This window comes from Danio aesculapii, chromosome 11 (assembly GCF_903798145.1).
Source record: "Danio aesculapii chromosome 11, fDanAes4.1, whole genome shotgun sequence".
Lineage (NCBI taxonomy): Eukaryota > Metazoa > Chordata > Actinopteri > Cypriniformes > Danionidae > Danio > Danio aesculapii.
In genome coordinates, this window is record NC_079445.1 from 35,193,664 (window position 1) to 35,220,782 (window position 27,119).

Genomic DNA, 27,119 nt, shown 5'->3' on the forward strand with positions numbered 1-27,119 from the left:
ATATATATATATATATATATATATATATATATATATATATATATATATATATATATATATATATATATATATATATATATATATATGGCAGAGAAAAAACGATATCATCAATTTTTCCAATATTGAGCAGCCCTAATTTGCACAGCATTTGCACGAAGCTATGTATTTGTAAAACTTTGTCACTGCAATGAATATGCCTGCATTTTTTCACTAACACCATCATTTGTGCCATCGAATATTGGCAGATTTCCATTGAAATATATTAAATCGTGTTCCTTTCTTTCTAGTTGTGCTTTGTAGATCCTCATACATGATATTATTATTATCTTGTGGGTCCAGTGTGGCCTAAAAATTGGCCATAATTTCAACTATTACAATCTGTGCTATAATAGGTTTTATTACAGTGTAAACCCTTCATTAACACAATTAACTGATTTTGTTCTCTTGCACGGCATTCAGAAAATTCCGTATACTTACAGCCCTTTTTATATCTTGTTTATGTATCTGTTCACCTGACAGCCACAGTAAACGTTATCCATACACTTCAGTGGCAACCTTGGCAGACCGTCTGCTCTTCACACCAGAGGATGCACGGTGTGATGCTAGCGCTATACATCTCTTTTGATCACATGACTGAGTGTGAATGTTCTGGGCTATTTTTGACAGCGAATAGAGAGTCTGCATATTTATCCTGCAGTCAGGCAGGCATGTGATCCGGTTTTAATCCAGTTTAGTCTATGTGTGATGGCTTTGGAAAATCCAGCAGAATCTGCGCTTGTGAGAATATGTATGCGTTGGATTGTGTTTAAGGAGCATGTCTCATTCTGCAAGAAAAATTCAAGAGAAGTGTCATTGTCAATCTCTTAGGGCTCTATTTTAACAATCTAGTCTAAAGCGTATGGCACAAAAGCATTAAGGGTGTGTCTGAATCTACTTTTGCTATTTTATGGATGGAAAAATAAGCTTTGTGCCCTGGTGCATGGTCTAACAGGGTTGTGCTTATATTCTTAATGAATTATGGGTGTGATTTGAGGATAACGTGCAGTAAACCAATCAGAGTCTTATCTCCCATTACCTTTAAGAGTCAGTTGAGTCACATCATGGCGCATTTGCTATTTACATGGAGGGCATTGTAAGTGGAAAAACAGAATGCTTCACTAGCAATATAGCCATTTAAAAGACCATCTACACAAGGATAAAGAACGAGCCTCTTCCATTTAGCCTCTTTACTTTCTCTTAACTTTACTTTTACTCTTTACTTTACTCCTTTACTTTCGTGGATAAGGGAACGGTGTTGTACGCTCTCCACTAAAGACATCCATTAGCCTACATATTTAATTTCATTTGCAAAGCACAAAGATTTGTTTCAAAACTTTTTCTAAATTCCGTTCTAATTTCCAGCAAACGAATAAATAAAAAGTAATAACGAAGTGTGGTAAAAAAAAAACACACTATATCCAAACACGCGTCCTATTCTTATGCCCATATGGTCCAAAACCTGACAGGTGGACAAATCTGAGCTTGTTTTTATTAAAACAAATATAAATATGAAAATAATAAATAATAATAATAATATTCTAAAGCTAACTGACATGAATAAACTGAAAAAGCCCCCCGAGATGAGGCATAGAGGTAGCGGTTTTTATATTTATGTATAAAATAATCATTGTTGTAACATTTTAATCTTCACATTTTTTTTTCACATGTAAAGATATTTGTGTGTTATTGTACATTCTGTGTATATAAGGCAATGTGTAAGCATTTGGACTTGCATAATGAATGCGATTTGCGCTGGGCTTTAGACCAGCTTTTAATTGGTCTATTTAATTTTCTCAAAATAGCAGCTTACCAACAATGCGCCTTAACTCACCTCCTTTTTAGACTAGCACAAACAAATGAATTTGCTATTTAAATAACATGCAACCCAGGCTCATTCTGAATACGTACCTCTACATACATTTCTAGAGACCGCTAAATACGTCCCAGGAGGAGGTTTTTTTTTTTGCAGTTTTTGTTTTCACAAATCAACAAGAGGCTGCTGTGCATGCTTTTTGAGATCTCAAAATTCTCTCACGAGTGCCTTTCGCACCTGGTATTCTCTCGTAAATCCACCAGAGGCCGCTGTCGACTGACTGTTTGACTGACTTTATGACTGACTGACTGACCGATCGACTGGCCCACCCTCCTCCTTCCCTAAACTCAACCAATAGTATTTTAAAAAGCACCGATTGACCCGCCTACACACTTCCCTAAACCCAACGAAAAGAAAAGAAAAAGCCCTCGCCTGATTTTTACCACATCTTCAGATTTCACCACATTCTCATCCTGTTATTTACTTGTTGATTTAATTTTTTGGCTTCTGTTTTTGTCTTACCTGCTTTCTGGAACTATTCTTCACCGGACTCGAACCACGTCGGCGTGGTCATCTCCTCTCTGCGTCTAAAGTCCACCGATGTACATGGTGAGCTAACTGAAACAGCTGGAAAACCGTCCATACGGAGGTAATCGGTCAGCTGGAAAGCGCGAAAAGGAACAGCATTATACCGTCCCATAGTGTGCATTTTAAAAATGAAATGCAGCCGTACGTACTTCTGGCAACATAATTCACGATCTCCAGAAAAGTACATAGGGCTACATTTTCAGAATGAGCCTATGTTGACAAAATGGCATGAAAATTAGGGTTGCGCTTGTCCAAAAATATCAACAAATCGCGCCATACACATCTTGTGCCTTATTACGTCAGATGTATGATTGGGCCCTTAGTGTTTTATCGCTGCCATTTTTTCTTTTGCAGTTGTATGTGATTATACTAAGCCTCCAGCCATCCCTCAGAACGAAAATTCTGTTATCATTTACTCATATTTAATAGTATATCATTCATATATAAAAACAACCAACATGCTTTTTGTATTTGGCTTTTTATGTATTTGGCTTACTTTTGTCTGATAAACAGTTGAAGAGGGCTAATAATATTGACCTTAAAATGTTTTTAAAAAATATAAACAGTTTTTATTCTTACCGAAATAAAACTTTTTATAAGACTTTATCCAGAAGAAAAAATATTATAGGAATTACTGTGAAAAAGTCCTTGCTCTGTTAAACATAATTTAGAAAATATTTGCAAATGGAAAAAAATTTGGAGGGCTAATAATTCAGATAATAATTCAACTGTATATAGATTTTTTCCCCCTGTAACCAGTACATGAAGCAAAAACAAGACACACATCATTTATTTTTAGCAATAACCTGAATCATTTTTCTTGGAATGTGATGAATTTGTCAGAATAAAGTTAATCTGAGATTATAATCCAGATGGTACAGAGAACATAGAGAGTTGTTCACAGCAGTTTCCAAATCCTTTCATCAGTTAATTAAAGACCTGGGGCTGTTTGAGTCTGCAATTAGCCTGGATATTACAGTGCAGATTTAATGAAGTGAACAGCAGAGGTGTGTAAGTGTGTGCCAGCCAGGTACACGTACGTGCAGCTGCTATGTCTGTAAGTAATCAGACAGCAGGGATCATTTAAACGAGCACGACACCAAGCCACGTACACAACCCACAGCTCACGCACATCTGAAAGCAGAGGGGGTTCATTCCAGCGCAGTGTAAACCCCTGGACCGAGTGACGTCCTGAAGCAGCTCTGCACACGTCACTGATGCGGGAGAGTTGCATCAGCTGTATCACTGCTCTCGCTGTGTTGTGCGGGTGCCAGATTTTTCTCTGTGCATCTCCATTTTTATCTCATTTTGTCTTTTAGGTAACTTATGTGAATGGATTCTGTGGTTTCGGAGTCAGTGAGTTGATTATTCCAAAATTACTTGGGTAAACTTAGGGCCGTTTCACGCAAGAAAGTCATGCTGTGTTTAAATTCAACACTGTCTTAATGTCACTAGGAGGAGATATGTACAGCTTTCATATGTTATTAAACGTAGGTGCACAACATATTTTTTTAAAATCAGACAGTGATGGGGACCCTAGTCCTACACCAATATTCAAAGGTTTGGAATGAGTAGAATTTTTATTATTATGAAATCATTATATTTATTCTGCCAAGACTCGTTAAAGAGCCCCTATTATGGGTTTTTCCATGCAGTGTGTAACAGCTCTAAGTGAAGTTAAATATCCAGGCTTAAATCTGAAAGTGCACCGTGTTTAAAATTTTTGATTTATCTATAAAAGAGTCGACTCAGAGTGGTTTAAATGAATCGTCAGGGTAACGTTAGCTGTGACGTCGATATGGAACTTAAGGCCTCGCCTATTTGTTGCACACGCAGACCTGGTAAATTCAAACCCCCGGCCCCGCCCACAAACACTGTAGAAAGAAAAGGAGGAAGACAAACACTGCAGCAGATTCAGTTGAATCATGTCGTGAAGAGGCTGTGCTCTGCAGTGTGAGAGAAAGTTCTTGTTATTTTCCCTACCCAAAGATGAGGCTGTGAAGAGTCAGTGGTTAAAGTTAATTTTTGCAAAAATACCTCAGCATTATAGCCTCATCCTTGTGCTGTGTTCTCGTTATTTATCTGACGAGCAATCTACATTCTTACAACAGGGGATTCATCGGCCGTATGTTAAAGGTAGGATCAGAAAAGACTATTGATGTATAGGGATTTGTTAGAGCTTAATAGGAACACAGTTCATGAACCATTTTCTTCCTCCAGTTCACAAGTGTAAGTAAGTGTGATTAAAATGGTTGCCTCCTTGTTTTCTCTAGCTTGCAAAATGTTTATTTTATTGTGTTTTGTTGCTTGTAACCGCTTTACATGGCTTGTACTGTCGCTGGTTAACTTTTTATATTCTCATATCGCATCTAAAACCATGTTGAAAATGTGTCGCGTGCCACTTTGTTTATGGATTGAAATGCGCTCGCAAACCACTGTTGTTTGTCATTGCTATGGCCACCAACAGCTGTTCCTACAAGTGCGGCGGTCAAGTTTCAAAATAGTTCAGCTTTTGCCGCTGTGTGGAATAATACTGAATGTGTGTCACTGTTTTTACATATATTTAAGAATAGAGCAATACGCTGGTTTTTAACTGCATTGCTTTAATGCACTCTTGCATTAGGCTCACACATACACTCTGTATTCTGACTACTTCAAAATTGTTGATACGCCACCACGGTCAACCAATCGCAACAGACTAGGTCATTTGACCAATCAGCGCAGATTAGCATCGCGCTAAGGAGGGGTTTGGGAACAAATGAATCGCTGAACAAATCATATGGGAGTCGTTGGGATAATTAGGTAAAAATAAATGCATATTATAAGACAATAAAAGTGTTTTTTGACCTTGCATGCACCCATGGTATTGAGGTGGATATTTATTAATTTATGTTGTCTTTTTCTGTTGAACTCAAAATAAGATATACTGAAGAATGTTGCCGGAAAAAAATCATAGTCTCACAGTATTTTTAGTTCCTACTATGGAAGTCAGTGACCAAGATTTTTCAAAATATCTTTGTACAGAAGTAAGAAATTCTTCAAAGTTTAGTGCCTCTTGAGTGTGAATAAATTGAGATTAATGTTCATTTTTGAGTCAACTATCCCTTTAAGTCAACTATTTTCATAACCACCTACCAACCGCCAATCTACTAGAATAATCTGAACAATCTACTAGATCTACTAGATCGATACTCTGACCACCTCACTAGCTATAGAGCAAGACCCCGTTGACCAACCATGATAATGTTTCATTTTAGCTCTCGCAATTTTAAATGAAACATTTCTAATGCCTCTTGCTCCTCTATCTGTGTTCTGCTTCTTTCCACCACTCACTCTAATCCATTCTCAGTGAATTCCTCCTACTTTAGCATTTTCCCTGGTGTTAAATCCCATGACAAAGAGGGATGAAACGCTCCTAATAACAGTAATTCATGGACACTTTAAACACATTCGTAGGCTGTTTTTAATGAACATTGACGTGTCTCTGCAGCACTTCTAATGAGTGCTTTTCACAGGCACAGAGCTAAATCAGATCCTGACAACACTGCATCAAACCGCAACAAATGTACCGTTCATGCTCTTTTGCATGTGACTGCTTGATGCCATGCAGACATAATGAGTACAGATTAGTGCCTCGTTTTGAGAAGGTGGGACATTGTTGCGTCATCACAGAGGTGATGTTATGACTCTGTAAAAGCGTGAGTCTGAACTAGCATGTATAGATGAGCAGGCTGAATGTTTAATCCACGAATAAACTTCTCATTATTCAAGAAACTTAAGCTATGACCCAGTTGGCAAAGCAATTTCATCCCCAGTGTGTTGCCAGACATCGGCGCAGAATGAAAACAAATTCTGTGTTTGTTTTTCAGCCTTGGCTGAAAGTTGTCGCACGTTCAGGCATAGCACGAACGGAGCTGCTATAATACGTTTGGATATGCCACAATGGGACCTGCTGAGGTTAACTCAATTGACTCCGCCCAAAAGCCTTGAACTCCTCCAGCCAATCACGTGTCACTGTCTGTTTGTTAAAGCTAGACCAATGTCTGTCTGATTAGCAGAGTGCATGAAGGACAGACTGGTTCTCCATTCAGCATCTTGGCACAAACATCTGCCCCCATCATAGGTCCACTTCCTATTTCATGAGCCATTCCCGAATTTAAGTTTGACCGTTTTTTTTCAATCAGGAGGCTCGATGAATTACCTTTTCAGCCCTTCGAGTGCCCTGGCGAGTTTGAGCCGAGGAGGCCCCACTGGTATAATGACGCTTGGCACAATCACTCTTCTGTTCCTCCAACCCTGTTCCCAGGAAACCACACAGCATGCACAATTGCGTACCGTGCTTTGCTGCCCAACCACATGGCTGTGCAGCTAGCCGAGTAACGTGGCATCTCGTTGGATGAACCAGAGTTTATCTTCCCACACCGATTCCTTTTTTGAACTACTATATTATTTCACGTTTGCTGGGCGTAGAAAAGGAGCTTGACGAAGGGAGAACTTGAGGTTATGCCAGCCAAGAGTTTCGAGCATGAAGAGAGCATGACTGTTATGTTAAGCTTCTCCTAATTAAAAGCAAAGGAATGGGGGGGAAAAAGCGAGATGAATGGACAAAGAGGGCCAGAACTGGTTCTGAGCTGGTCATAGCTGGTTCTGCTGGCTTTCATGGCCTTCCTCAATGGACCCGCTGGTTTGGAGTGTAGGTTCCCTCCCCTCCTTTCCCCCCTCTACTTCTGTTTATGCTTTGTAGCTAATGCGATACTAGGGTTCTGTCCTTTCAGACAAGGATTGGGAATACCAGGGGGCCTGGAGACGCATGTCAGCTTGTGCTTTCAGGACTCAGCACTCCAACAGGTCCATCATAAGTATCCACAGGGTGTCAGGCACCAAAAAAGGCAGGAAGAGACCACAAAAACAGCTATACAGACATCAGGAGCCATATAGAGAAAGGAGAGAAGCGAGAACAAGAGCTTTCAGTAGAGTCAGAAAAGTGATGACTTATTCAGCTGGATGCTGGCAGTGTGAAAGGTTACCGCTTGTTTTGCAGAGTTCATTTAATGGTGGCGGAGGTTTTGATGGAGCTATTTTGTCATGCAAGAAGGGAGGAAAGCATGAGAGAAATACAGAGAGACATAGAGGAAATTCTTGGTCTGTAAGGCTTTTGTTTCTTATTTTTATTCAAAAACTTCAGGTGAAAATACAATCACATTATGTTTCATGACAATTTCTGACATTTGAAACTCCACAATGTAAAAATCAATCTTAGTAAAAAACTAACCCTGACTAACTCTATCCCTAATCCTAAGGGTTGTGTCTAAGCTTGTGTAGCTTGTGTTCCTACATACAGTGTGTTTCAGGTCTTTAGGGTCCCATCTATTCTTTTTCAAGGTCTTTTTACATAAAACGTACCTTCATTTCTCCATTTAAGGCAGATGAACCCTTCATATCTTCTTTGAAGGTCCTGTGAACTGCTTTGAAATGTGCATTTTTTATTTATTGTTTGATGTAATCTCAACTGAAAAACGAAGAGGAGGTGGGACATAGAATAGCTCCTCCCCTTTTAAAAAAATAGTCAATAGTGTTTTGTTTTATCACAGCTCTGTCAATAGCCACTTTCACACATACAGACCTTTCTGCAAAATGATCCATAATTTTCCGGAAAGGGATTATGTGTGAACATGGCAATTTTCCGGAAAGAGTTGGAACATTACCGGTAAATGGCGAAATGCTGCGCTGTGTGAACGCAGAAGGAACATTGCCGAAAAGAACGCATTCTACATCTACTCCGGCCAATCAGAACATTCAGACTCATTCACATCTGTGCTGGTTATGAAAATAAAAGTCTTTGAATATTTTCCAGACACATTTAGCTGCGAGATGTTAGTCAGATAATGTTTCTATGTTCCTTCTTAATGCCAACTGTGTAAAAATTTTTTGATAAAATGCTTATGATAAACCGCTGTTTAAACCACATATTATGAACATCTCGACTTGTGTCATTGTGTAAATATTTAGCTGTGGTTTGTGCTATTGGATGTCTCTGAAACAAAGACATGCAGCTGCATGAATGTTAAAGCTTTAAATAAAAGTGAACCCATCAACAAAAACCTGACCCCTATTATGTTTACAAATACAAGCGCAGCCGTTTAAAGGCCATTTCTGGATAATGATGTCAAAATTTACCGGTATTTTGGGATGGATGTGTGAATGGTCTTTTCTGGAAAAATCTTTTCTTTTCCTTGTCTGTGTGAACAGCGCTTTTTTGAAATTACCGGTAAAGTAATTTACCGGAATCTCTGTGTGAAAGGGACTAAAGAGAGTGGTTGAGCTTAAGCGCATCAAATGAAAAGCAAATGAGAATCGCCTTGAAGGTGGTGGAGCATGTCAGACACTATAGAGCATTTCATTTGTCAAGACTTGATGAAAAATCGAAGTATGAGGTGACGTGAATAAAACCTGTTGATCCATTTAGGGGGAAGTGAGAAAGTGCAAGCTTTATAATAATGTTTATAATATCGGTTTTCTATCTTCTAAATGTGAATTTTGTCATTGTTTTGTACCACACTAGCTTATAGATATCCTTGAAGACTAACATACTGATACTAACCTGTAAAAAATGTTATTTTATTTTATTTATCACTAGACATTTAAACAAGCTGTGATTTAATCCCATATTTTGCATATCCCTCTTACAGGGAAACAAGGGACCAACAAAGTTTTTCCAGAAATTCCTCCCTCACACAAGCACACTTGAAGACTCCGAATAATTGCTCTGAAATCATGGAACCTGCCGAGTTGAACGCTATCCCCAATGGGAAGGGGCATGAAGCTGGCGAGGAGACAACTGCGACCGCAATAAAAAGCCAATCAGAAGATGCAGCTCAGTAAGTTTGCGCTCAAGGGTGCACTATCATGTCTGCCTAGTTAAGAATGGTTTGTTGGCAGACGTCCAGTGTTTTTAGTTGAAGTTGTATTTTAGAGTTTCAGTTGTGGTATAAGCTTAAGTATTTAGTCATTACATGTGTTGTAGGGGGGCATTAAGCTTTTGTTAGGGCATATAAACCGTGTGTATGAACATTAGTGTGTGTTTTTGCAGTTTCCTCAAGCTAAAATTAAAGCATCCAGTCATGTCATCTAATAAGGTGAAGCTTGTCTGTCATCACAGCTGTAAATGTCACTGAGCAGCACAGTTTTCAGACATCACTGGGCACATTCTGAAGCATGGATGTTATGCTCTTACTATATAACTGTTCTTAAAACTCTAATGTGTCTGTGATTGTGTGGATGTTATAGTGCAGATTAATATGGTGTTTCTTCAGCTACAGTACAAGAACAGTTGACAACTTTATATTTTTATAACCTTAAATTTTTAATTTGGCTGTTGGAATAAAAGGTAAATATGATAGTGTCTAGTGTAGATGGTATTGTTTTACCGTTTTCACAGTGCCAGGCATTCAGTCTTAAAATATGTAAGTCACTAACAACACAATGGAGCTTTAGTGATGCATTAACACGTCATCATATAAAATGATATACAGTATATTCAGCCAAAAATTGACTTTCAGTTTTGGTTAAAATGGTTGACAGTATCGATTTGTTATTTTTAATGGCTCTTAATATAAGTGCAGTTTATTTATAAACTAATTTCGAGAGGATCACGTGCTTATGATTGATCACAGCTGGTCCCGCATCAGCTCCGCATATTGCGCCAATCAGATGAATACTGACTCACTATTAATAACCAGAGGTTTCCACTCCAGTCACATTCGTCTTGAAGAATGCCCCCTTCCACCCCTACTCCACCCCTTCTCCTGATAGGGCGGCACGGCAGCCCAGTGGTCAGCACTGTTGCCTTACAGCAAGAACGCCACTGGTTCGAGCCCTCACCAGGCCAGTTGGTGTTTCTGTGTGGAACTTGCATGTTTTCCCCATGCTCGCATCGGTTTTCCCCGGGTTCCCCGCTTTCCTCCCACCGTCCAAAGACATACATCATAAGTAAATTGACTAATCCAAAGTGGCATCTTAAGACAAACTCTTAGCCAGCTATATCTCAGCTATTCCTAACACATTCACAAGCAGGGGAGTTCTCGAGACCTACCTGAGCTCAAACTCCCCACTCACCAATCGGAGGTAGCCCCTGACTTGAAGATATACTGAGCTCAGGGCTCTCTCCCAGGACAGCATGCCAAACACGTTTTATTATCAATCATCAGCTAAGTGTGAACTCTTGAAAACGTCTTTGAAAACTTTTGGTGATCTTCAAACCATTTCAGTAAATTATGTAAAAATTTAAAAATTGATATGTATATATTTGCCTTTAATTAAGCGATCTATTAACTACAACTGATACTGTCGCTAGTATTCATAGTTAATGTAATCATTAATGTAAACTAGTGAGAATGCAATGATTTTCTTCACAATGCCAAACATTCTCTAAGTTGAAGAAACATCTTTAATATGAAAAAGAAAACCACCCTGCATGTAGAAGAATCACCCGCGTTTACCTTGAGAAATTGAAATGCTCAACCCAGGCTCATTGAAAATACATCCTTCAGCCTACATTTTTCTTTTGTGAAACCGCTAAAAGATACTTCAACATACGTTTGACTGCAGTTTAAAATGAATGCTACAAGGCAGTATGTCACCAACAACTTTAGTTTCTTTTCTCAGTTACATATTATTGAAGGATAATTTTCATGCAGTTCTTTGTACAAGATCATAGAAATAGTATAAAACATCTTAACAATGTCCATATTATGTAAATGAATTTGTTTGCCTTACCTATGTATCTGAATACATCTTTTCTTGCGTGGTCAGTTTGCTCTGTAGCTTACTTTGTTGTACTTGTGATGGAGAACAATCTTGTTCAAGTCTGGTAAAGCACAGTTCCACGAAATAGATAATAGGAAAGTAAAATCATGGTAAAACTATGTAGTTGAAGTGCACTTTTCTAAGTGATCTATATGACAAGTGCTGCTGTGTATATAAAAAGTATATACATCAATAATATTGAGCGTTCCTTCATGCGCAGTACTGCAATTTGTTACCCGCTGTCACATTCTTTAGTGCGGCTGCAATGGCCGCCTTTTCTTTTAAAAAGCTTTATGCAATAGTTACCAGGTGGCGCAAGGAACAACTGCTTTTCCATTGACTTAGTTGTCATGCGTGTTTAGATGCATGTAAACTAGTATTTGTGTGCGAGAGCACTCGATTCAGCTCCCTCGATGCCTCGAGTTTCTTTATTTATTTTGGAGATAATGTATACATACTTGTATATATACCCTAAAGTCCCCGAAATCAAAAAAGAACAAAAATTTTGTCATTTCGAACAAAGTAAGGCCAAAATGAAGTTCTTTTTGAGTTCCTTTCGGCAGTTTGAAACCGCTCACCAAAGCAAACTTTTAGGGGGATCGCATTTTGACTCCCAGACACCTCTGAGCTACCATTGGTCCATTGCATTTACACAATCAGTGGGTGTGTTCTGGAACTTCGCCTACTTTGGTGTGCATTTACTTCCACCCATGATTTGTTTCTTATTACATGAAGGTCAGATGGAGAAGAACAACAACAATATCAGCACATCGGTGAGTCACCAAAGCTGGTTTTTACAAAGCAGATCAGATGTTTATGGAACTTTTCGTCTTTCAGAGCCGCCATCGTTGTTGTGAAACATTGCACACGAGCAAAGTGACGCATGGACAACTCAGCTTCCTGCAGCGCGGGGGTGTCTGAATGCTCAAAAACAGTATATCGTCATGCAGCTTTTTAGAATAGTTTTTTTGCAATTAAACAAATATACCGAGGCCTTAAGTAACGTATTTAGATTCGCATAAACATACAAAGAGCCCTCTAGTGGATTTGTAATCAGAAACATGCACTGAAATGTACCCAAAGCTATGTATTTTGTGTTTGGTTAAAATGTAGGCTGAGGCATGTCTTTTCAATAAGCCTGGGCTGGAAATGTTTCTGTTAGAGGGTGGCTATATTCAATAGTGTGTTTATGTAAGGGTGTGTTCATTGTGATTTCCCTGTCTCTTATGCTTTCGTGGATGCTGCTCCTACACCGCTCTGTAGGGAACTTGTACCAAATAGCACTGAAAATGCCAGGTACGTCATGCATAGAGTGGAATCGTTAGCAAACAAAAGGGTTTTATTCTGCCACAACACATCCTATTTTTGAAGTGCCCACCCGGAGTATATGTTTTGCTGGATTTAAAGTGATAGTTAATTCAAAAATGAACAATTGATTTTAATGTAGTAGATTGTTTCCATTGTCGTAGCCAGTCAGGACAATCTCGTGTCCATAGTCAATCTAATGGTTTTTATCTGTGTCTTTTAGTACTGACAGAACTGCAGGTAATGTTGAAGCAAACCTGGTGGAAAGCTCAGAGTTCCTTTCCAATGCAGACGACAAGAAAACCCCTCGCTTCACAGATGTAAGTTGAGCTTAGATTGCATGTAGCAATTTTTTTACAACCAGTTCACAAAATATGTTCTGAGATCTTTATCATAACATTCCCATTAAAGGGATTAATTAAAATTCTGTCATTATTTTTGTTTTACCTTGACTCAACCTCCTTTTGTTCCAATCAAGTTTGAGTTTCTTCTGTTGTTCTTTATTGTATTGTTAAGTGTAACATTCCTGCAATAAAAAAAAATCTGTAATATTATTGCTGAACACGAAAAGAAGAGATTTCTGAAGAATGTTGGAAGGAGGTAGCCATTGACTTCCGTAGTGTTTTTTCCTTACTATCGATGTCAATGGCTACCTTTTCCCAACATGCTTCAAAATATCTTCTTTGTGTTCAGAAACGTTATTTCTGAATACCCTCAGAATGCCAGTTGTTTATTTTATTTTTTTGATTAAACATTAAGCACACATTACACTTTTAACTTTAATTTTAAAGACATTATTTTGGGAAACAAGTAGTAAGTAGTAACAAATGGCCAAATAATTGGTGCATGTCCAACTAAAATATTTTTAGATGATCTTTACATAAGCAATGTATAATTTTTTTATTTTGAAATTGTTCTAAGAATATTAAGAGAATCAATATTCTATTAAAGCTACTGGAAGAATGCTATGAAGTGTTTTAAGTGTGAATGACTGGACTAACTGCTCTTTTTCCCTGCTCATTTAGTTTGAGGGAAAGACTTCTTTTGGGATGTCCGTCTTCAACTTGGGGAATGCCATCATGGGAAGTGGAATTCTGGGATTAGCGTATGCCATGGCTAACACGGGCATTGTCCTCTTTGTGTAAGTTACACTTTTAAGTAAAACTCTACTTTTATTTGTGCTGAAATTGGAGATCAGATTCTGTAGATCACCTAGAATTAATAAAATCATTGTGCAATTATTACCATCATAAACCACTTTGCAGGAAAACATTAGTATCATAAACTCTCCTGGATTATTCTTAGTTTCTCTTTTAGTATAGTCATCAGATGTCAGATTTTTTATCACAGAAAGTCATTAGCTATGTTTCCATCCAACTGTTTTGGATATGATCATAAATAATGGTTGAGGGGAATGCCAAAATGTGCAGAAATTTAGAAAATATAAAACGTATATAAAAACGTATGCGCATAACTGAGTAGGATAACCTTTTTATTGGATAAGAAAAGATGAACATAAGCTATGATGGAAACACTTTTACCCAACAAATTCCAGTATGCACATTAAAAAAGTCATGTAATTATGTTATAAGAGATCATGTGATGATAAAAATGTGTGTGAATGGACAAACCAGTAGGCTGAGCACATTGTAAAACATCTGAAATGTTGTTTTGGTCATTCTAAAACACCTTAACAATTGCAGTATTAGTGTTATTATATTATTAATTACCTCCAGAATAGTCAAGGTCATCTGTGCTCTGCGTCTCACACCTTCAAATGCCACCATTGCATGTCTGCATTGTCTTCTGAGGCGCAAGTCATTTATTAAATAAAGAAAAGATTCACGCAGCTTCTCCTGCTGCAGCAAATTCCGTTTTTGCTGTTGATATTTGGCACCAGTTAATCAGGAATTGATCATTTTGTTCTCTTTGACTTATTGGTTGGAAACGTTGCTTTGTTTTATACGTCTTTTATGCAATATTCCAGTTTTGCACAAAAATTTTATTAGCATCTGTGTATGGAAACATAGCTATTCTTGTTCTTGTTGAATGTATTGTAATGAGTTTATCGTGCAACACTTGCATTCATATTCTAATGGAAATGCCATTATGCTATTAAACCAGTGTACTGTAATTATTACTGTACTTTTAATGAATGCATATGAAGACCTTTTTAATGTACAGATATGGCTACTGAGAATGCGCGTTTCTTCATGCGCAGTACTGCAATTTGTCACCCGCAGTCACGTGCTTTAGTGCGGCTGCAAAGGCCACCTTTTCATTTAAAATGCTTTATGCAATAGCCACCAGGTGGCGCAAGGAACAACCGCTTTTCCATTGACTTAGTTGTCATGCGTGTTAAGATGCATGTAAACTACACTGAAAAAATTATTCTAAGATGATTCCTTGGATTTACTCAATTTTTTTACGTTAAGTGGTTGTAAACAATTTATTTGGGCTGAATTTAAACAAACAAATTAAGTTGAACATTATTACATTTAATTTGTTTGTTTAAATTCAACACAAATAAATTGTTTGCAACAGTTCTGCATGCAACACTTTTTTCAGTGACAGTATTTGTGTGCAAGAGCACTCGATTCAGCTCCCTCGGTGACTCGAGTTTCTTTATTTATTTTGGAGATAATGTACATATTTGTATTTACACATGAGAACAACAGAAAGATAATAAACTTAACCAATTACGTGTCCACTTTTGAGAGCTTAACACAATTTTATAGATCTAGATAAAATAGCCTAAGTGATATTGAAATCATTTAAAGATATACAAATATCGGATATAATGAAAACATTAAATAAACCAATATAAAACAAACAAAAGCTATAACGATTTAGGAATATACAGTATAATATAAATGAATTAAACTGTTTTAAACTTTCATTTTACAAAGGCCTATTTAAAAATATTATTTATAAAGTATTTGGAGACGAGGATATTAATCAAATCATGATATTCATCAACACCCTTTAATAAAACCCTAATAAATAAATAAATAAATGACACATTCAAGTATATTCAATTAAAAAAGCTTTCAGTTAATTTTAATTCAATTAAAGCAACATTAAAAAAACAGCAATTTTACAGAAATATTTTACAATATTACTTTTATTGGCCTTTTAGTAAAAATAAATACAGCCTTAGTGACCAGAGACTTATTTTGAAAACTTAAAAAAAAATCTTACTTAACCCATAAACAATAATGCAACTGAATGGGATTATTTATAGAGGTTATTGGATTTCAAATGTGATATATGATCTATATCTATAGTCTATTTGATTAATTTGGAAATATATGAGGTAGTAAAAAGTAGATATTTAATTCATAAATAATAATTGATGCAATAAAAAAATCATTAGCTGATCTCTTTGGCGTTTCATAGTTCTTGAGAACGACACTTTTTCCCTAAAGTTTGTTGCTTATCATGATCTGGGTCCCAACCTTCAGGATAGTCGACCCCCGCTCCCTCTGCTGTATTAATCCTCCAGTAAAGCAGTCTTTATTAGAAAAGTCAGATTGCCAGAGAGATTTGTTTCAGTAGAGCTGAGCAGGCCGTACCAGGACAGGAGCTCTGTGTTCACGCTATAGGCACACTTCGTCACTTTTGTAAGCTAATAATCTGCCATCTAGTTATGATCTTATAGTCTGTGCTACTTAACATAGGCTGTGATGGCGAAGATTAGGTTGTACATGCTTTATGTAAACCAGTCTGCCCTTTTAATCTGGCTTGAGCAATGAGGATTTTTCATTTTCCTTTCTGAAAGGGCTTTGGGTTTGAGCTGTTTGGTGTGACTCGATTTTTGGCACACTTGAACTTTGCGTACCCCCCATTTCTTTGTGTGTAGTACCTGTCTGATCTGAGAACAGTGTTTCTCTGGTGCTGATTGTGGCTTCAGGCTACTCATAAATCAATCCTCGACACGGTTTAATAATGAAGCTAATATTCCTTTCAGTAATAGTGCCGCTCTTGGGAATGAATCCATAAGGTTTATGGAAGCTATACCATTGAGACTGTTATGGTGATATCTTTGTTGAGACTCATATTTGTTGAAAAATGACAGCAAAAATGGTTAACAGTAAGTTCCCTTACTGTACACTAAGTGTACGAATTACACATTGACGATCAAGGGGGTTAACTTTTTCGGTAATGTTACTGTAGTTACAAGCTTCCGTCATTTATGTATTTATTTAAATTACATCCAATTCATTAATAAAACCTATTTAAGTTTTCAGTGTTTTGAGGGATATTTAGTGTATTCTGACCTACAGTATCCTCCTCTGATCAACTATTTCAGGTCTGATTCAACTATTTCAACTAGGCATCTAATGTTACTTTATTTTAGGCTATATGTAGAAACAAACACATATTTTATGAGAAAATAGTCTTACAATTACAATGTCTATTGGTGCTCTAGAGCTGCCAGATCCTTCAGACTGGTGAATGCATTTTTTATGCATTCACAATGGTATGAACCATTATAGGGGTGGTCAAATGTATATTTCATTCGTTCATTCATTTTCTTTTCGGCTTAGTCCCTTTATTAATCCGGGGTCGCCACAGCGGAATGAACTGCCAACTTATCCAACACATGTTTTTTACGCAGCGGATGCCCTTCCAGCCGCAACTCATCTCTTGGAAACATCCATACACACTCACTCACTCACTCACACTCATACACTACAGACAGTTTAGCCTTCCCAATTCACCTGTACCGTGGGGGAAACCGGAGCACCCGGAGGAAACCCACGCGAACGCAGGGAGAACATGCAAACTCCACACAGAAACGCCAACTGACCCAGCTGAGGCTCGAACCAGCGACCTTCTTGCTGTGAGGCGACAGCACTACCTACTGCGCCACTGCGTCGCCACATGTATATTTATATTACCTATTATTTTAATTATTGACGTTATTATTAAAAGTGAACTATTCCTCAGTATTAAAAGGTTTATACCCCCTAACATCTTGTTTTGACATCCTTCAAGGGCGATAAAGCATTAAATAGGGGGGGTCAGTCCCCCCAAACCCCACTGTAATTCGCAGCCTGAGTATACTATCATAAATATTAGATATTGTTGCTCTTTTGTTGGATTAACTGCTTATTTTTGTTCTCATTTTTCTCTTTTTAAAACGTCTACTAAATTATTAAACATGAAACATTTTTTAAATAAATCTTAACAGGACTTGGACTTGTAATTTTAGTGCTAAAAAGCTAAATTTAGTTATTTAATATTATAAAACCAAATCTAATTGGATAGGTCATATAATTTAAATGCAAATGTCATTTAAAAAAACATTAATTCATAAAATTTGTACAATTTTACTGTTTTTGAAGGTGAAAAAGAACATATTATAAAACCATATAACATTTAATATTTTTCATAGAAATAACTGTTTCACTACATTTGTCTCTTGTGTCTCTTAAGATTTAGTTTATTTTTACTCTTATTCACTCCTTTATTGTTAGCTTTATTTTATTTACTGATTTTTTTTTTCTTTCATCAGAGGACATATATATGATTGTTTGCTTTTTTTTGGAGGGGGTAGAGGGAAGTTATGATTGGATTAATGTTGGGATAATCTGTGATTTGTAACGATGCATAGATATGGGAAACTGTGAGTGGGTTTAAACTTTATTCATGGCAACATCTGTGATGATGAATGTTATATATGGTGTATGATAAAGATAAAGGACAGATTCTGAGATGATGTTGGGTTTTGCCTTTGTGAGAGCTGAGACTTGTCTTCAGGCTTGAATTCATTGTGTCACTTCATATCAACACAATAGTCCCCTAAAGGTGAGAGTGAATCCACGACTCCCAGAAAAACACAGCATTACACAACAAAAACGGCTTTGAATATCCAGCATAACAAAACAGCATGCAGATTTCCTCTTTTATTTTCTTCTAGACAAGCGTGAGTTTAAATGGAGAGCTGGATTTTTTTGTCCTATTATCACACATTTGTCTCTTGTGGTGTTTCAGAGATAGAGAAGTCCGAAATTTTAGTTTTGAATAAATGTATTGTGCAGTATCTCCAAAGCACTTTGCATTTTAGAATTAATAAAACTCAATATAAGCGTATAATTATTAGTGAAAGACATCTGGAACAATGTTACCTAAATGAAAAATAGCTGAAGACGTCTTTAAGTCGCAGCAGCTGTTTGAGCGAGATTACAACAAGCAACAAATCCTCAACTTTTGCCTTGAAATTTGGCTTCCTGTGGCTTATGAGGAAATGTTATTGCTCAAAGACAGGCATTTATTTCATCTTCCTGGAATTACAGACATGTTTATGGGGCATGTCTTGATACAGTGGATGCAATAAAAGTGTCATACAAATTAGATATGACAACAAAAATGAAATGGATGTCTGAAGCAATATTTTGCTGAAGCAGTGTACTTGATTAAATCTTCATAAATTCTCCATTGAAATCATCTGTAATAGCTTCAGCGATGGAGTTCTGCTGGAGTCTCATTTAACAGTGTGTTTACAGTCCTCACTTGTTCCTCTATTTGCTGAAGATGTGTTTTTCCCTCAATATACTGTAAGAACTTACGAAACCACTTGGTAGAAAACCCTTCAGTAGATGGAGAAACACATCCACATGCTTCAGAATAAATTGCAAGATGTATCACAGCACTTTGGATTGGTCTCCATCTTAGATTAACTCTTGAAATGCATAAATGTTATTTACCAGTGTATTTCATTATGTGGTGAAAATAATCAACAACAGCAATAAAAATGGATATTATGAATTCACATGAACGTAAATATTTTAGTTAGACTACTATTTTGAAAGTTTTGGGGTTAGTAAGATTCTTTTTTATTTATTTATTTATTTATTTATTTATTTATTTATTTATTTGTTTGTTTATTTGATTAAGCAATGACATTAAATTAATGAAATCTGGCAGTTTAATTTTAATGTTACAAAACAAATACATTTCAAAACAATCTGTTTTTAGAATTATAAGAAAAAAAGAGTAAATATTTTGGTTTCCACAAAAAAAAAATTTAGGCTAGGCTACACTAATCAGGATAAATTTGAAAATGCCGTTTTCGTCTAAAAACGCTCCATGTCCACACTATTGGTTTTAATTCTTGGCCTCTTCAACACTAAAAGTTCATTCATGTACTGCGTATGCGCACAGACGTAAGACAGTTTTACCTGTGTCTTGTCCACCTGCCGTTTATTTACTTTCCATCTCTTTGAAAGGACGCTGCAAATTGTCGGCGTCATCGTCTGCTTCTGCCACCGAACAACAGCTCCCACTAAACATTCTGTGTCCTAAAGAGAGGCAATATGGAGCATGTACAAGCTGACGTTAATCTTTAATAAAGCTGTCAAAATGGACAGCATTCAAAACATCTGCTTTACAATGTCATTCACCATGTTAGCTGAATTGGTCACATGACTAAAATGCGTCATTGTTTTCGAAAGCCTCCATTTTCACATGAAAACGGCGCTTTCAAAAATGATCCACTTTAGACAGCATATTTGATTACTAAAAACACAGTCTCTGTGTGGACAGTAGGGCAAAATGGAGAGAAAAATATGCGTTTTTAAATGAAAGCATATTAGTGTGGACATGGCCTTAGCAGCACAGCTGTTTTCAAATTACATTCATTCATTCATTTTCCTTTGGCTTAGTCCCTTATTTATCAGGGGTCGAGCATACTATTCCAGCACATGTTTTACACAGCAGATGCCCTTCCAGCCGCATCCCAGTACTGGGAAACACCCATACACTCTCGCATTCATTTACTACAGTCAATTTAGTTCATCCAATTCCCCTATGCCGCATGTCTTTGGACTGTGGGGGAATCCGGAGCACCTGGAGGAAACCCAAGCCAACATGGGGAGAAAATGCAAACTACACACAGAAATGCCCACTGACCCAGCCGGGACAAGATGTAAGATAAGACTTTGGTGTCGCCAGAATGTGTCTGTAAAGTTTCAGCTCCAAATACTCATCAGATTATTTATTCATGCATTACCTTTGATAAACAGTCGTCAATGATAGAGATAGACACGGATGTAGATGCGGTTAAGAATTACATAGTGGTTTTACTCTCTTTATTACAAACTGCACTGTTTTAAAAAAGTTTTAAACATAAAATTAATTATTGAGGTGCAGCTGTTCACAGAGACTTGTAACATATGTTTTAATCTCAGTTTCTTTGCAAAAACTGTTCCGTGGACACGAGTATACATGTTATTATGGAGACATGGCACCCGTTAATCATTATGATGGGCGGGGAAAACCGCACTTCTACAAAATAGGAGGGATTTGGATCCTATTTTAACATCAGGAAATTTAAAAAAAGAGATTTGTTGTGTTTATATATGACAGCGGACACACTATACATACACACAGTTCTGTCCAAACTGCTTACAAAAGTAGATTTTCATTGTAGGTGCCCTTTAAAATGCAATGATACTACTAAATTATGTACAAGTCAAAACTCGGTGTGCACTAAGTACATGTTGGATGGCGAGGTTATAAAAAATATGTTTTAAAAAAATCTGTTTCATACTAAATGGAATGCCTTAGAAAAAAAAGATGCATTTTTACTAGACCTATTTCAAAATGAGGAACTGTACTGTGTCCTTTGCTTGGACAATATCACATCTAATCACAATCATCAGTTGCAGAAAGTGATAAGATGCTAAACCGATTGTATAGTGTCTTCATTCAGGCCAGCTGCATCCACTAATATGCTGCAGCTGCTGAACAAATCACATGTTCTGTCTCGGTCTTTTATCAGATTTTTCAAAGCTTTTTAATCCCATAATGCTCCCTCCTCTAGCGTAATTTGTTATTAAACGCAGGCGATTAGCTGTACTAGTTGTATTCCACTTTTATAAAAATGACTGGAATGTTAGTCAAAGCTGGGGAGGGTTTATTTGATGCTGAATATCTGTTTAAGTCAGGGCACTGGTGGTTCCAGCAGAACTGCACTCGTTGACTTCTCCTGACACGTCATTTAGGAAAAAAAGAAGGAAAGGGGAAAACGTGAGAAAGTGCTGAGTTGAAACCGAGTGCTTGGCAGAGAGCGGTTGGCCTGGTCAGTACAAATGCCAAGACATTCTGGAACTAGGCAAAGGGACTAAACAGGACATTTGGATGCAGGATAAAGATTCAGTAGAGCGTGTTTCGGCTTCCCAGCTTGAGATGTTTGTCCAGATGTTGGCAGCTGGAGGTTGCCGTTGCATTTATGGTTTATCTGTAAACGGCCGGTTATCACGCTGTCTAGTATTTTTCCATCTTCCATATAACTTCTTTTCAACTCTTACCATTGGGCATGCGACTGTATTTTAGATATCATTTAGATATACAGTCAAAATTTGTTTAATTGCTAGATAAAATTATTACTTGGAAGAAGTCTTTCCTCTTACTAGTTTTTAATGATTTCAAAGTTATTATTATTATATTCACATTTTGTTTTGATGTTTATTTTTATTGTCATTATTTATATTCATATTATTATTCATTCATTTATTTTCCTTCGGCTTAGTCCCTTATTTATCAGCGGTCACCACAGCAGAATGAACCGCCAACTATTCTGGCATATTTTATGCAGTGGATGCCCTTCCAGGCGCAACCTAGTAATTTAATTAAATTCATATTTATTTCTATAGCGCTTTTACACTGTAGATTGTGTCAAAGCTGCTTAACATAGAAGTTCAGCTTAGTTCAGTTCAGTGTGGTTTAAGTTTCACTGCTGAAAGTTCAAACACTGAAGAGCAAATCCATCTATGCGCAGCTCCACAAGTCCCAAAACCAAGTAAGCCAGTGGCGAGGAACAAAACTTTGAGAATAACCAGGCTCAGTTGAGCACGACCATTTTTCCTCTGGCCAAACTTCCTATGCAGACTTGCAGTCTAGGCGCCGGGCTGGAGAACGCTGGACGTCCATCATGGAGAAGCTGCAGGTGTGAGTAGGTCACTGGCGGGTGTACAGGCTGGCCAACGGGATCAATACTGAGACTCGTCTGTCACCGGGGTCTTTCAGGAATCAGTCTCATGCTCTCCTCCATGACTACCACAGCATCTGCTCAGGATACGGCCTGGTCCAGGATTATGGAGATCTCAGTATAATGAAAAATAGACTAACATAAGTATAGATGTCATTCAAATTATAATGTCTTTTGGGAAGTTCATCTTCAGCAAACCTCCTAATACGTGCTGCACGAGGACGTTTATCATCATTTATGAAAGTGGTGGATCTGTTCCGCAAAAATTTTGACTGTGTGTCACTGCATCCCAAATGACTTAAAATAAGACAAAACGATATAACTAAAGCAATGTCCACTGTGCAGAGCGAGAGCGCTTCTCTTCCTGTTAAACTGAACAGTCGCATTATTGATGACCGAAGTGTGCTCCCAAAAAATCTGCAGAAACTCACATCTGTTCCGAGCCCCTCCCCCTGAGAATCATCAGTCTGTAGGGATCGATGATTGGCTCCTGCACTAGAAGGCGGGGCTTCTTTAACCATATTACACTTTTCCCCATTCAAAACTATACAAGTGACATGTCTTGTGTATTCTATAGACCCTTTATGATGAGGGTAAACAATAACAATGGTTCTAACATATTTCCTGTCATACATATTTAATTTCTCTAGCTTCTGAAAATCCAAAAAGATCTACATATTGATAAACAATGTTATGATTGCTGTTATTATGCTAAGTCATCATTGAACTGACTCTTGTAACAATTATGCAATAGTTTGACAACAAGCAGAAAATGTTCATGGGCCAATGACATCACTACATTGAAATGGTCCATAGTTCTTGTTATACATTTGCTTTTCTTTTATCTTCCAGAATTCTCCTTACTGTTGTTGCTGGCCTGTCTGCATACTCCATTCACCTGCTGCTAAAATCTTCAGGCGTTGTGGGTGAGTATTTTATTACATTGACCCAAAACCAATTTCTAGCTCTCCTCTATAATTTATTATGATTTTGAAAAGAAAAAAAAAACTGTTCTTGACCTGCTGCCCTGAGCTAAAATGAAGAGCTGATTTAGATGGAGGTGTTAACTGATGTGACATCTCTTTTGGCTCGGTGACCATCTGCCTCACTCCTCTGTGAGGGATTTTAATTGGCCAGAATATTTCTGGTGTGCATTAGGCTAAAAATAGCCAAGCTTCTGCTGCGCTTGATCAATTGTGGCTGTCATTGTCAGCGCTGCATCAACGATAAGCCCACGGTTACATTGTCACCACAAATGCATATTTACCATATGGTCACCTTGAATAATGATATGATAGTTGCTTAATGAGAGCCATTTAGTAATGATGCTTTGTGATAGAGTTTAATCATTAATCATTTAAAATGACAGTAACATGTAGAGTATACAGTTGAAGTCCGAATTATTAGCCCCTCTTTGATTTCTTTTTTCAATATTACCGAAATTACGTTTAACAGAGCAAAGAAATTTTCACAGTATGTCTGATAATATTTTTTCTTCTGGAGAAAGTCTTATTTGTAAAAAAAAAAAAAAAAAAAAAAAAAAAAATATATATATATATATATATATATATATATATATATATATATATATATATATATATATATATATATATATATATATATATATATATATATATATTTTTTTTTTTTTTTTTTTTTTTTTTTTCTAAAGATGCTGTTGACATGAAATTGAACTAGATTTAAAAATAAAACAAAACAAATAAAATCCTGAAAATAATTATTATGTGTAATAACAAAGAAATTACAGGAGAAAATACTTTATATAAAAGGCTTTTTGGTTATGGCAGCTTAAAGGCGACTCTCATATGGAGAATGAAGTCACATGGATTGCTCAAGTGTGATTTTTTCACAGACTTCAACCGAGTGTTAAAATCTTCTGTGGGTCTCGTCTATCAAATCTGATCTTTATTTTGTATTTTCTATTGGATTCAAGTCAGGTGATTGGCTGGGCCATTCTACAGCTTGATTTTCCTTCTCTGAAAGCATTTGAGAGTTTCCTTGGCTGTGTTTTGGATCATTGTCTTGCTGAAATGTCCACCCTGCTTTCATCATCATCCTGCTAATGTAGATGTTGGACTGCTAAAATTTATTTACACTGATGAAGGGCAGAGTGTTACTGAAGAACTACTGAGTGATTTCAGCTGCTGTCTGGGCGTTCACTGCCTTTCTACATTTCACTTTTTTCATGTGTTTAATACCTTTTCCCTCTGTCATTTCATTTTACTACACATAACTTAATTTCAAAACTAATTAATATTGTTTCCTTTACATATATGGATTTCTTTGGCTGTTACCAACATTTGGTGAAAATTTCAAAGTCAACAGCACCTTTATAAATATGTTTTCTGAGAAAAATGGTGAAGTGTTAAATACTTATTCTTCCCTTATTTAACTATATTTTTATAAAGTGTAGGGCTGTATTAGGTCAAAGAAAATGTATTTTTGCTGTTGTCAATTCTGTTATTATTTTTATTTAAAAATTTTTTTTTGTTTTAACATATTTATCTTTTTGCTGTATATTTAAATGTAAACAAAATTATAAAGTGATTAAATAATTTTATGTATAAAGAGAAATGTTTCATAATAATTCTTAGATACATTAATACAGCATAAATACAAGAAATGTAATTATTCTTAAATATATTTTTGTATAAGCATCTTCTTTTAAAGAATTTAGGATTAAATTATTAAGTGTAAATTGCTTTATTTAATTATAAATTGTTGTTAATTATTAAATTATAAATACAAAGAAACTAAATTTGTAAAAAAAATGCATTATATATTTTACAGGATTTTTGTCAGAAATATTTATTATTACTGTACTAATTATTAGTATTTTTCATTATTATTGCAATCATATATCATTTTAAATAAATGGATATTATTAACACTATTTAATATCAATAAAAATCATATTAATACCACAAAGAAAGTATTATTTTTTATTTATGTCATTTATCATATTGCTGTGTTTTATAGTGTGTTCATTAATGTCTTTTTGCTTTGTTGTCAGGCATTAGAGCTTATGAACAACTGGGCTACCGAGCCTTCGGCACACCAGGCAAGATGGCAGCCGGCATTGCAATCACCCTGCAGAACATTGGAGGTAAGACAGTGTCAAACAGTTACATCTCAGGAGACACTATGTATTGTTTTGTGACCCCCATCAAGGGCAAAGCACACCTATACAGCTCTACAGAGAAACTGACTGGACTTAGATGGATCGCAATGTCATGTTTCTCATTTACACTGTAGGTCATCTCTCTGTTATTTTTTATTCCTTCATTCTCACAGTAACCTTTCCTCCCTTTCCTCCATGTTGTCCTCATTTTCTCAGGCTGCAGTTTATTTCAGCACAAATTTATGTTAATATTACGATCACGATTTAGCATAAATTATATAATTAGCATAATTAATCAGAATATAATGCAATTTATTTTATTAAATGTTTATAAACACTGTATGAGTGTATGAGCAAGTACACTAGTAAAAATTGTGTGTTGGATTTACATAAAATATGCAATAGACGATCTGCACTATTTTTGAATCACTCATTTTAAATATATTGAACTGAAAGCTGTATGTAAAATGAACAAAAAAATGTTAATTATATTACATTTAGTCATTTAGGAGACGCTTTTATCCAAAGCGACTTACAAATGAGGACAAGGAAACAATTTACACAACTATAAGAGCAACAGTGAATAAGTGCTATAGACAAGTTTCAGGTGTGAATATATACTTATAGGCAAGTTTCAGGTTATATATACTTAATTATGCAGATGTCCAGAAAAATAGGTCAAATTTCATGTTAAGTCTACTTAAATTCAAAGTAACTGCAATGTTTGACATGCCGTTACATTTGTTTTTCATTCACTTTACGCATAAACTTATGCGCATATTTTAATTTATATTTTTAAGTTAAAAAACTAATATATTTTAAGTAAAACTAAAACTTCAGTGAAATGTATGTTGATAAACCTTTATAAATAATGCTTGTTGAGCCAACAAATTGTTTTTATTTTTCAGTCTATAAACAATAAGACTTGTAAATAAAGAACATATTTCATTTCAGTCATTTTACTTTACTTTTTCTTGCCATTTTATTGTCATTATTTTGTAATTAGTTTATTGTAAAAATGTATTTATTTGTATTATTATTTGTAAAAATAATTTAAAATTATTTCGTAATTCGGGTGGCACAATGGCTCAGTGGTTAGCACGAATCATGTCCTGGATGGGCAAGTTGGCATTGCTTGTTCTCCCCGTTTTAGCATGGGTTTCCTCCGGGTGCTCCAGTTTCCCCCACAGTCCAAAAACATGCGCTATACAGTAGGTGAATTGGACGAACTAAATTGCCTGTAGTGTATGAGTGTGTGTGCATGAGAGTATGTATGGGTGTTTCCCAGTACTGCGTTTGCAGCTGGAATGACATTCTTCGTAAAACATATGATGGAATAGTTGGCAGTTCACACTGTGTTCACAATTCCACTGTGTCGACCCTGGATATATAAGGGACCAAGCCGAAGGAAAATGAAATGAATGTATGAA

The 27,119-nt window shown here is 36.3% G+C and overlaps 1 protein-coding gene across 2 annotated transcripts in view; it reads left to right on the forward strand.

Moving 5' to 3' along the window:
* slc38a3a (solute carrier family 38 member 3a) overlaps window positions 1–27,119 on the forward strand; it is an 82,659-nt gene that overhangs the window by 21,191 nt on the left and 34,349 nt on the right. The window contains exons 2-7 of one of the 2 annotated variants that reach the window (XM_056468010.1): window positions 9,130–9,318; window positions 12,509–12,541; window positions 12,774–12,870; window positions 13,576–13,691; window positions 23,400–23,473; window positions 25,582–25,674. In XM_056468010.1, coding sequence (XP_056323985.1) covers window positions 9,215–9,318; window positions 12,509–12,541; window positions 12,774–12,870; window positions 13,576–13,691; window positions 23,400–23,473; window positions 25,582–25,674 — 517 coding nt within the window. In that variant the 5' untranslated portion in view covers window positions 9,130–9,214. The remainder of the gene's footprint in view (window positions 1–9,129; window positions 9,319–12,508; window positions 12,542–12,773; window positions 12,871–13,575; window positions 13,692–23,399; window positions 23,474–25,581; window positions 25,675–27,119) is intronic. The other variant, XM_056468011.1, reaches the window with a different exon arrangement.